Genomic DNA, 12,399 nt, shown 5'->3' on the forward strand with positions numbered 1-12,399 from the left:
CTATATCCGCTCTCCCTGGACCCCGCATTCACTATATCCGCTCTCCCTGGACCCCGCATTCACTATATCCGCTCTCCCCGGACCCCGCATTCACTATATCCGCTCTCCCCGGACCCCTCATTCACTATATCCGCTCTCCCCGGACCCCGCATTCACTATATCCGCTCTCCCCGGACCCCGCATTCACTATATCCGCTCTCCCCGGACCCCGCATTCACTATATCCGCTCTCCCCGGACCCCGCATTCACTATATCCGCTCTCCCCGGACCCCGCATTCACTATATCCGCTCTCCCCGGACCCCGCATTCACTATATCCGCTCTCCCCGGACCCCTCATTCACTATATCCGCTCTCCCCGGACCCCGCATTCACTATATCCGCTCTCCCCGGACCCCGCATTCACTATATCCGCTCTCCCCGGACCCCGCATTCACTATATCCGCTCTCCTCGGACCCCACATTCACTATATCCGCTCCCGCTGGACCCCGCATTCACTTTATCCGCTCTCCCTGGACCCCGCATTCACTATAACCGCTCTCCCCGGACCCCGCATTCCCTATATCCGCTCTCCCCGGACCCCGCATTCACTATATCCGCTCTCCCCGGACCCCGCATTCACTATATCCGCTCCCACTGGACCCCGCATTCACTATATCCGCTCTCCCCGGACCCCACATTCACTATATCCGCTCCCGCTGGACCCCGCATTCACTTTATCCGCTCTCCCTGGACCCCGCATTCACTATAACCGCTCTCCCCGGACCCCGCATTCCCTATATCCGCTCTCCCCGGACCCCGCATTCACTATATCCGCTCTCCCCGGACCCCGCATTCACTATATCCGCTCCCACTGGACCCCGCATTCACTATATCCGCTCTCCCCGGACCCCGCATTCACTATATCCGCTCTCCCCGGACCCCGCATTCACTATATCCGCTCTCCCCGGACCCCGCATTCACTATATCCCCTCTGCCCGGACCCCGCATTCACTATATCCCCTCTGCCCGGACCCCGCATTCACTGTATCCACTCTCCCTGGACCCCGCATTCACTGTATCCGCTCTCCCCGGACCCCGCATTCACTATATCCGCTCTCCCCGGACCCCTCATTTACTATATCCGCTCTCCCTGGACCCCGCATTCACTATATCCACTCTCCCCGGACCCCGCATTCACTATATCCGCTCTCCCCGGACCCCGCATTCACTATATCCGCTCTCCCCGGACCCCGCATTCACTATATCCTCTCTCCCCGGACACTGCATTCCCTATATCCGCTCTCCCCGGACCCCGCATTCACTATATCCGCTCTCCCCGGACCCCGCATTCCCTATATCCGCTCTCCCTGGACCCCGCATTCACTATATCCTCTCTCCCCGGACACTGCATTCCCTATATCTGCTCTCCCCGGACCCCGCATGCACTATATCCTCTCTCCCCGGACCCCGCATTCACTATATCCGCTTTCCCCGGACCCCCTATATCCGCTCCCACTGGACCCCGCATTCACTATATCCGCTCTCCCTGGACCCCGCATTCACTATATCCGCTCTCCCCGGACCCCGCATTCACTATATCCGCTCTCCCCGGACCCCTCATTCACTATATCCGCTCTCCCCGGACCCCGCATTCACTATATCCGCTCTCCCCGGACCCCGCATTCACTATATCCGCTCTCCCCGGACCCCACATTCACTATATCCGCTCCCGCTGGACCCCGCATTCACTTTATCCGCTCTCCCTGGACCCCGCATTCACTATAACCGCTCTCCCCGGACCCCGCATTCCCTATATCCGCTCTCCCCGGACCCCGCATTCACTATATCCGCTCTCCCCGGACCCCGCATTCACTATATCCGCTCCCACTGGACCCCGCATTCACTATATCCGCTCTCCCCGGACCCCGCATTCACTATATCCGCTCTCCCCGGACCCCGCATTCACTATATCCGCTCTCCCCGGACCCCGCATTCAATATATCCGCTCTCCCCGGACCCCGCATTCACTATATCCGCTCTCCCCGGACCCCGCATTCACTATATCCCCTCTGCCCGGACCCCGCATTCACTATATCCCCTCTGCCCGGACCCCGCATTCACTGTATCCACTCTCCCTGGACCCCGCATTCACTGTATCCGCTCTCCCCGGACCCCGCATTCACTATATCCGCTCTCCCCGGACCCCTCATTTACTATATCCGCTCTCCCTGGACCCCGCATTCACTGTATCCGCTCTCCCCGGACCCTGCATTCACTATATCCGCTCTCCCCGGACCCTGCATTCACTATATCCGCTCTCCCTGGACCCCGCATTCACTATATCCGCTCTCCCCGGACCCCGCATTCACTATATCCGCTCTCCCTGAATCCCGCAACAATGGAATGTTCGGTGTAACACTGAGAGACAGAATACAACAACAAATTCAGCAGAAATGCGTCTAACAAATGATGACGGATCTGCATGTTCATGAGGGAAAGAAGGATTTGATCCCCTATCATTCAGCAGGATTTCTGGCTCCCAGGTGTCTCTCATACAGGTAACAAGCTGAGATTAGAAGCAGTCTCTTAAAGGGAGTGCTGCTAATCTCATTGTGTTACCTGTATAAAAGACACCTGTCCACAGGAGCCATCAAACCATCAGATTCCAAACTCTCCACCATGGCAAAGACCAAAGAGCTGTCCAAGGATGTCAGGGACAAGATGGTAGACCTACACAAGGCTGGACTGGGCTACCAAACTATGGCCAAGCAGCTTGGTGAGAAGGTGACAACAGTTGGTGCAATCATTCACAAATGGAAGAAACACAAAACAAGTGTCAGTCTCCCTAGGTCTGGTGCACCATGCAAGATCTCACCTCGTGGAGTGTCAATGATCATGAGAACAGTGAGGAATCATCCCAGAACTACACGTGAGGATCTTGTCAATGATCTCCAGGCAGCTGGGACCACAGTCACCAAGAAAACAATTGGTAACACACTACGCCGACAAGGACTGAAATCCTGCAGTGCCCCCGCACGGTCCCTCTGCTCAAGAAAGCCCATGTCCAGGCCCGTCTGAAGTCTGCCACTGAACATCTGAATGATGCCGAGGAGGACTGGTGGGAAGTGTTGTGGTCAGAGGACACCAAAATCCAGCTCTTTGGCATCAACTCAACTCGCTGTGTTTGGAGGAGGAGGAATGCTGCCTATGACCCCAAGAACACCATCCCAACTGTGAAACATGGTGGTGGAAACATTCTGCTTTCGGGGGGGTTTCTGCTAAGGGGACAGGACAACTGCATCGTATCAAAGGGACGATGGACAGGGCAATGTACCCTCAAATCTTCGGTGAGAACCTTCTTCCCTCAGCCAGGGCATTGAAAATGGGTGGTGGATGGGTGTTCCAGCATGACAATGACCCAAAACACACGGCCAAGGCAACAAAGGAGCGGCTCAAGAAGAAGCACATTAAGGTCCTGGAGTGGCCTAGCCAGTCTCCACACCTTCATCCGATGGAAAATCTGTGGAGGAGCTGAAAGTTCGAGTTGCCAAACGTCAGCCACCAAACCTTAATGACTTGGAGAGGATCTGCCAAGAGGAGTGGGCCAAAATCCCTCCTGAGATGTGTGCGAACCTGGGGGCCAACTCCAGGAAACGTCTGACCTCTGTGATGGCCAACAAGGGATTGGCCACCAAGTACTAAGTCATGTTTTGTGAAGGGGATCAAATCCTTCTTTCCCTCATGAACATGCAGATCCGTCATCATTTGTTAGACGCATTTCTGCTGAATTTGTTGTTGTATTCTGTCTCTCAGTGTTACACCGAACATTCCATTGTTAGACCGATCATTTCTGTGTGAGGGGAGAACATTCCATTGTTAGACCGATCGTTTCTGTGTGAGGGGCGAACATTCCATTGTTAGACCGATCATTTCTGTGTGAGGGGCGAACATTCCATTGTTAGACCGATCATTTCTGTGTGAGGGGCGAACATTCCATTGTTAGACCGATCATTTCTGTGTGAGGGGCGAACATTCCATTGTTAGACCGATCGTTTCTGTGTGAGGGGCAAACATTCCATTGTTAGACCGATCATTTCTGTGTGAGGGGCGAACATTCCATTGTTAGACCGATCATTTCTGTGTGAGGGGCGAACATTCCATTGTTAGACCGATCGTTTCTGTGTGAGGGGCGAACATTCCATTGTTAGACCGATCATTTCTGTGTGAGGGGCGAACATTCACCATCGGGGGGGGGGGGGCAAATACACATTTCCTGCACTGTACACCATACCATACATACCCCATGCATACACGAGTACACATTCCACTTACCTCGGCATCTTTCTTAGAGAACTGAGCGATCTGCTGCTGGTTGTTCTCCATGTCGGCCCCGAGAAGTAGAGACCTTGGTGGACGTCCATCCACATTCTCCAACAATGGAGTGAATGAATACGGATCCCGGAAGTAAATCTTCAGCCCGTGTCTCTGGAGGAATGAATGTGATATTATAAAGTACATACAATCATTTCACATACAATCATTTCACATACAATCACTTCACATACAATCACTTCACATCCAATCATTTCACATACAATCATTTCACATACAATCATTTCACATCCAATCATTTCACATCCAATCATTTCACATCCAATCATTTCACATACAATCACTTCACATACAATCATTTCACATACAATCAATTCACATCCAATCATTTCACATCCAATCATTTCACATCCAATCATTTCACATACAATCATTTCACATACAATCATTTCACATACAATCATTTACATACAATCATTTCACAGACGACATGCACAGAACATTCCGTGTAACAACGATCTCCATAACAGAGATACAAGAAGAAGGAGAACAATTCCTCCCTGATGACGTCTCCGGGTTCATAGGACACGCCCACATCCGGGGTACACATCTCCTGGTCTATGAGGGCATCACGGCTGCAGACTCCGGGTCTCAGAGCCCCCCCCCTAATATAAAGCATCACCTGGTGATCCTGCCAGAAAGTTTGGTTGTTTTCTAGTTTCCTGTAAAAGACTAAATCCCGAAAGGAACCAAATCTGTCACTGCGACGGCCTATGGAGTGTGAGATGGAATTCGGCTTCAAATTTAAAACGCTAACAATGACGTATAAAGACGTTCATAACTCCGCCCCCAATTACATCTCCAATCTTGTCTCTAAATATCACCCAAACCGTCCTCTCCGCTCCTCACAAGACCTCCTACTCTCTAGCTCCCTTGTCTCCTCCTCCCATGCTCGTCTCCAGGACTTCTCCAGGGCTTCCCCCATCCTCTGGAACTCTCTACCCCAATTTACTCTGCTCACTTTTAGGCGATCTCTGAAAACCGATCTCTTCAGGGAAGCCTATCCTGCCCTAAGCTAATACTGGAATCTTCTACTCCTCCTACCAGTCCATCCCCCACAGTTACTACCTTTTGTACCACTAGCCCCTCCCTCTTAGATTGTAAGCTCCCAGGATCAGGCCCCTCCCTCTTAGATTGTAAGCTCCCAGGATCAGCCCCTCCCTCTTAGATTGTAAGCTCCTAGGATCAGGACCCTCCCTCTTAGACTGTAAGCTCCCAGGATCAGGCCCCTCCCTCTTAGATTGTAAACTCCCAGGATCAGGCCCCTCCCTCTTAGATTGTAAACTCCCAGGATCAGGCCCCTCCCTCTTACATTGTCAGCTCCCAGGATCAGCCCCTCCCTCTCAGATTGTCAGCTCCCAGGATCAGCCCCTCCCTCTTAAGGTTGTAAACTCCCAGGATCAGGCCCCTCCCTCTTAGATTGTAAGCTCCCAGGATCAGGCCCCTCCCTCTTAGATTGTAAACTCCCAGGATCAGCCCCTCCCTCTTAGATTGTAAACTCCCGGGATCAGCCCCTCCCTCTTAGATTGTAAACTCCCAGGATCAGCCCCTCCCTCTTAGATTGTAAACTCCCAGGATGAGCCCCTCCCTCTTAGATTGTAAACTCCCAGGATCAGCCCCTCCCTCTCAGATTGTCAGCTCCCAGGATCAGCCCCTCCCTCTTAAGGTTGTAAACTCCCAGGATCAGGCCCCTCCCTCTTAGATTGTAAGCTCCCAGGATCAGGCCCCTCCCTCTTAGATTGTAAACTCCCAGGATCAGCCCCTCCCTCTTAGATTGTAAACTCCCGGGATCAGCCCCTCCCTCTTAGATTGTAAACTCCCAGGATCAGCCCCTCCCTCTTAGATTGTAAACTCCCAGGATGAGCCCCTCCCTCTTAGATTGTAAACTCCCAGGATCAGCCCCTCCCTCTTAGATTGTAAACTCCCAGGATCAGCCCCTCCCTCTTAGATTGTAAGCTCCCAGGATCAGCCCCTCCCTCTTAGATTGTAAGCTCCCAGGATCAGCCCCTCCCTCTTAGATTGTAAGCTCCCAGGATCAGCCCCTCCTATCCCTCTTGTATTGTCTCCCTCCATAATGTACAGAGCTGAGCACACTGTCGGTGTGATATAAGTCCTCTATAATAATAATAACAATATAATGTCTGTCCATCCAATCTGCTCGTCCCGGACTCTGCAAACATTGTAGTCGGAGGGCCACACACCATGCACGCTCTGATCCAGAAACACCCTCCGATCCAGAAACACGCTCCGATCCAGAAACACCCTCCGATCCAGAAACACCCTCCGATCCAGAAACACGCTCCGAGCCAGAAACACGCTCCGAGCCAGAAACACCCTCCGAGCCAGAAACACCCTCCGATCCAGAAACACCCTCCGATCCAGAAACACCCTCCGATCCAGAAACACGCTCCGAGCCAGAAACACGCTCCGAGCCAGAAACACCCTCCGATCCAGAAACACCCTCCGATCCAGAAACACCCTCCGATCCAGAAACACCCTTCGATCCAGAAACACCCTCCGATCTAGAAACACCCTCCGATCCAGAAACACCCTTCGATCCAGAAACACCCTCCGATCTAGAAACACCCTCCGATCTAGAAACACCCTCCGATCCAGAAACACCCTTCGATCCAGAAACACCCTCCGATCTAGAAACACCCTCCGATCCAGAAACACACTCCGATCCAGAAACACCCTCCGATCCAGAAACACACTCCGATCCAGAAACACCCTCCGATCTAGAAACACGCTCCTTTTCAGGTCTGAAGAAAAGGCTGGTTGCCTTGAAACGCGTCACCGCCCCCTTGGACGATTCCCAGCAACGTCTAGACGTCACTTCCGCTCGGCGGCCATCTTGGATGCGCCTCAAGCTGGCTCCGTTACCCACGCTGATGTGAGAGATCAGCAGCGCCCGCCCTGGATCTCGGTACCTCTCTGCGCCGCGACTCCCGGTTACTGCGCTTGCCGTCCTCGCTTCCTCCTGTGGGACCCGCCTAGAGCGCCAGCCGTTTAATACCCCGGCACAGCAGCCATCCACCTGTGAGGTGCGGCACAGATGACGTCCTCCTCCTTATATTTGATGCCTGATATCTACCCCCGTCTTGTGTGCAATAAATTGTTATAATCCCCCTGCACTTAGTCTGGCGCTCTTCTCTCTCTTCTCTATTTACTACAGAGTCCGGTTTACTCTAGAGAGTGCGAGCCTCACGACGGCGTCTACATTGCAGCGTTGTATATACAGTATATGTATACATATATATATATATATATACATACACCATCTATCCCAATCCAGTACTGTTTGCATTCCAAGTCTTTTTCTTCCCCTCCCCCTCCCCTTCCTCACCACTGAAGCTGCATTATTTACTTCTTCTACTCCCATTACCACCATATATAATTATAAACCTCATTTTCCGTTTTTTGTTCCTTCTAAAACTGGACTATTTTTATGATGCTTAAGATTTTCTGAGTGAACTTTATATCCACCACAATTTCTCTTGCGCCAATTACATTTTCATTTTCTCTCCTAAATTACCTCATCTCCATCCTGAGGATTCATCCAAACATTTCCAAGTCCGATTCTGAGTTTATACCTGCTAAAGAAATGGCTTGACATACCTCCCCAACCCACCATGGCTGGCTGGTGAGAGTCTGAGGAAACCTTTAGGTCCTCCTTATCCTCATCCAAAGATACAACCGGACCCTTGGGATTGTTTCACCAAATTTATTATACAACAGTAGCTCCACTGCCCAGGGGCCCCAAGGTGCATGGGGGCCCCATGAATATCTTAACATACAATCATACTTTCCTACTGTCCAGGATTTGCAGGGATAGTCATGGTTTTTACTAAGCTGTACCAGGATGGCCCGGGCAGCATCCCAGAACTTGTACTGTGTCCTTCTGACCCCCCTGTACTGTGTCCTCCTGACCCCCCCCCTGTACTGTGCCCTCCTGACTCCCCTGTACTGTTCCCTCCTGACTCCCCCCTGTACTGTGCCCTCCTGACTCCCCCCCTGTACTGTGCCCTCCTGACTCCCCCTGTACTGTGCCCTCCTGACTCCCCCCTGTACTGTGCCCTCCTGACTCCCCCCTGTACTGTGCCCTCCTGACTCCCCCCTGTACTGTTCCCTCCTGACTCCCCCCTGTACTGTGCCCTCCTGACTCCCCCCCTGTACTGTGCCCTCCTGACTCCCCCTGTACTGTGCCCTCCTGACTCCCCCTGTACTGTGCCCTCCTGACTCCCCCTGTACTGTGCCCTCCTGACTCCCCTGTACTGTGCCCTCCTGACTCCCCCCTGTACTGTGCCCTCCTGACTCCCCCCTGTACTGTGCCCTCCTGACTCCCCCCGTACTGTGCCCTCCTGACTCCCCCCGTACTGTGCCCTCCTGACTCCCCCCGTACTGTGCCCTCCTGACTCCCCCCGTACTGTGCCTTCCTGACTCCCCCCGTACTGTGCCCTCCTGACTCCCCCCCTGTACTCTGTCCTCCTGACTCCCCCTTGAACTGTGCCCTCCTGACTCCCCCTGTACTGTGCCCTCCTGACTCCCCCTGTACTGTGCCCTCCTGACTCCCCCTGTACTGTGCCCTCCTGACTCCCCCTGTACTGTGCCCTCCTGACTCCCCCTGTACTGTGCCCTCCGGACTCCCCCTGTACTGTGCCCTCCTGACACCCCCTGTAATGTGCCCTCCTGACCCCCCCCCCGTACTGTGCCCTCCTGACTCCCCCTGTACTGTGCCCTCCTGACTCCCCCTGTACTGTGCCCTCCTGACTCCCCCGTACTGTGCCCTCCTGACTCCCCCGTACTGTGCCCTCCTGACCCCCCTGTACTATGTCCTTCTGACTCCCCCCGTACTGTGCCCTCCTGACTCCCCCCTGTACTGTGCCCTCCTGACTCCCCCCTGTACTGTGCCCTCCTGCCCCCCCCCTGTACTGTGCCCTCCTGACTCCCCCCTGTACTGTGCCCTCCTGACTCCCCCTGTACTGTGCCCTCCTGACTCCCCCTGTACTGTGCCCTCCTGACTCCCCCGTACTGTGCCCTCCTGACTCCCCCGTACTGTGCCCTCCTGACCCCCCTGTACTATGTCCTTCTGACTCCCCCCGTACTGTGCCCTCCTGACTCCCCCCTGTACTGTGCCCTCCTGACTCCCCCCTGTACTGTGCCCTCCTGCCCCCCCCCTGTACTGTGCCCTCCTGACTCCCCCCGTACTGTGCCCTCCTGACTCCCCCCGTACTGTGCCCTCCTGACTCACACGGAACCCACCATTGGAAGTGGTGGATAGAGCCAGACGATCAGTGATCCGCATCACATGGAACCCACCATTGGAAGTGGTGGATAGACCAGACGATCAGTGATCCGCATCACATGGAACCCACCATTGGAAGTGGTGGATAGACCAGACGATCAGTGATCCGCATCACATGGAACCCACCATTGGAAGTGGTGGATAGACCAGACGATCAGTGATCCGCATCACATGGAACCCACCATTGGAAGTGGTGGATAGACCAGACGATCAGTGATCCCCATCACATGGAACCCACCATTGGAAGTGGCGGATAGAGCCAGACGATCAGTGATCCCCATCACATGGAACCCACCATTGGAAGTGGTGGATAGAGCCAGACGATCAGTGATCCGCATCACATGGAACCCACCATTGGAAGTGGCGGCTAGAGCCAGACGATCAGTGATCCCCATCACATGGAACCCACTATTGGAAGTGGCGGCTAGAGCCAGACGATCAGTGATCCCCATCACATGAAACCCACCATTGGAAGTGGCGGACAGAGCCAGACGATCAGTGATCGCATCACATGGAACCCACCATTGGAAGTGGCGGCTAGAGCCAGACGATCAGTGATCCCCATCACATGAAACCCACCATTGGAAGTGGCGGACAGAGCCAGACGATCAGTGATCGCATCACATGGAACCCACCATTGGAAGTGGCGGATAGAGCAGACGATCAGTGATCCCCATCACACGGAACCCACCATTGGAAGTGGCGGATAGAGCCAGACGATCAGTGATCCCCATCACACGGAACCCACCATTGGAAGTGGCGGATAGAGCCAGACGATCAGTGATCCCCATCACACGGAACCCACCATTGGAAGTGGCAAGATAGAGCCAGACGATCAGTGATCCCCATCACATGGAACCCACCATTGGAAGTGGTGGATAGAGCCAGACGATCAGTGATCCGCATCACATGGAACCCACCATTGGAAGTGGCGGATAGAGCCAGACGATCAGTGATCCGCATCACATGGAACCCACCATTGGAAGTGGCGGATAGAGCCAGACGATCAGTGATCCCCATCACATGGAACCCACCATTGGAAGTGGCGGATACAGCCAGACGATCAGTGATCCGCATCACACGGAACCCACCATTGGAAGTGACAGACAGAGCCAGACGATCAGTGATCCGCATCACATGGAACCCACCATTGGAAGTGGTGGATAGAGCCAGACGATCAGTGATCCCCATCACTTGGAACCCACCATTGGAAGTGGTGGATAGAGCCAGACGATCAGTGATCCCCATCACTTGGAACCCACCATTGGAAGTGGTGGATAGAGCCAAATGATCAGTGATCCGCATCACATGGAACCCACCATTGAAAGTGGCTGAAGACCAGGACTGGGTGGAAGCCGGGGGCAGAATATGCACAAGTATCTCATGTCTGAAATGATTATTTAAGGAAAGTACAAAGAAAAAGGTTGGTGCTCGGAGAAAATGTTGATAAAAAGCTGCTAGTAAACCAAGGTCAATAAACAAACCCCTCATGAACAAGGCTGGAGCAGACACGGGGAGGGGAGTCCATCCATAGAGTGAAATAAAAGGTTTTCTGTGGCTTCTCACTTTGCAGCAAATTCCTTCGGTGGGTGCATAGAGTTGGTGGTGGTTTGGTGACGTCCGCAGCTGGGATGGTTTTCCATATTGGAGAAAATGATGGCAGCTTTATTTATTTATTCATGTATTTGGATGAACTGGTGGGAGTTAATGAATATGAAACGATGATTTATTTATTTGCTCACAATTTTATGTAATATTTTTACTTGATTGCATTGTTCCTTTAATATTTCCACATTCACTTACAGTATTTATATATACACGTGGTAGGTGGAGGGATGAATTTGATGATTTAAACACACACTTTTAGTTTGTGGCGCTGCAATTTTTTATTTTATAGAACATTTTTTAATGGCGCCAGTGAGGTGTATTTAACCTGTGTAACGTTGTCTTTAGCTTTTGGTCCACGTTAGTACTTGGTCACGGCCCCGTCCCATACAGCCGGGCTGGCCCAGCATCCTTCTTCCTACAAGCAGTGCTCCAGAAATGCCCGTAGCGAATAGGGAAGAATGGAAATAGCGCAGGGCATACATGACTAGGCCCAGAGTGGTGTAGGGAACGGAAAGGGTTAAATTTAGCTCCAGGGGGTGGGGAATTGATTGGGGAATTATAGGATTGGCAGATGTGGAGTGTAGGAGGGGTCTGTGGCACCTAAGGGTGGGGGGTTCCGTGCAAGGGGCGTCAGTGGAGCTGGACGTGAGCAAGGACCAGAGCTTCCCTCCCGCCCTCCCTGTTTGGTTGGGTATAGGGTCTTGTCCGGGGGCAGGTAAGAAAGAAAAAAAAAAAAAAAAAGAACAACAGTTGGAAAGGGGTTTTTTTCTGTTGGTTCGCGGGCGGTTGTTGGTCTTTGGAGGCAGTTCTCATCTTGGAAGGTAAAACAATGGTGTGGGACCCCATCCGTGGTATGGGGGGCCCGGTGGATATTCCCAGTTAACCAAGGTTTAACTGGAAGGTGGTGGTGCTGCACTGCGGACGGTATGGTTGTCTCCGAGCTGGTTGGTTGCGGCTGGAGGCCTAGTGTATATGATTGTCCGCAGGTGCATTTCGGATCGTTTTGGGGTGCCTTCGAAGACCAACAACAATTCTGGGGGTTTCTGTTATAAGGAATGGTTGGTGGTGGTTGTTGGTCTTTGGAGGCGGTTCTTATTTGGAAGGTAAAACAAT

At 53.0% G+C, this 12,399-nt stretch overlaps 1 protein-coding gene across 1 annotated transcript in view; it reads right to left on the bottom strand.

Moving 5' to 3' along the window:
• PYROXD2 (pyridine nucleotide-disulphide oxidoreductase domain 2) overlaps positions 1-12,399 on the bottom strand; it is a 103,849-nt gene that overhangs the window by 68,712 nt on the left and 22,738 nt on the right. The window contains exon 5 of the mRNA XM_089662889.1: positions 4,314-4,466. Within this exon, the coding sequence (XP_089519015.1) occupies positions 4,314-4,466 (153 nt within the window). The remainder of the gene's footprint in view (positions 1-4,313; positions 4,467-12,399) is intronic.

This window comes from Staurois parvus, unplaced genomic scaffold, assembly GCF_062004578.1.
Source record: "Staurois parvus isolate SC_StPar_1 unplaced genomic scaffold, SC_StPar_1.0 ptg001582l, whole genome shotgun sequence".
In the NCBI taxonomy this organism is placed as follows: Eukaryota; Metazoa; Chordata; class Amphibia; order Anura; family Ranidae; genus Staurois; species Staurois parvus.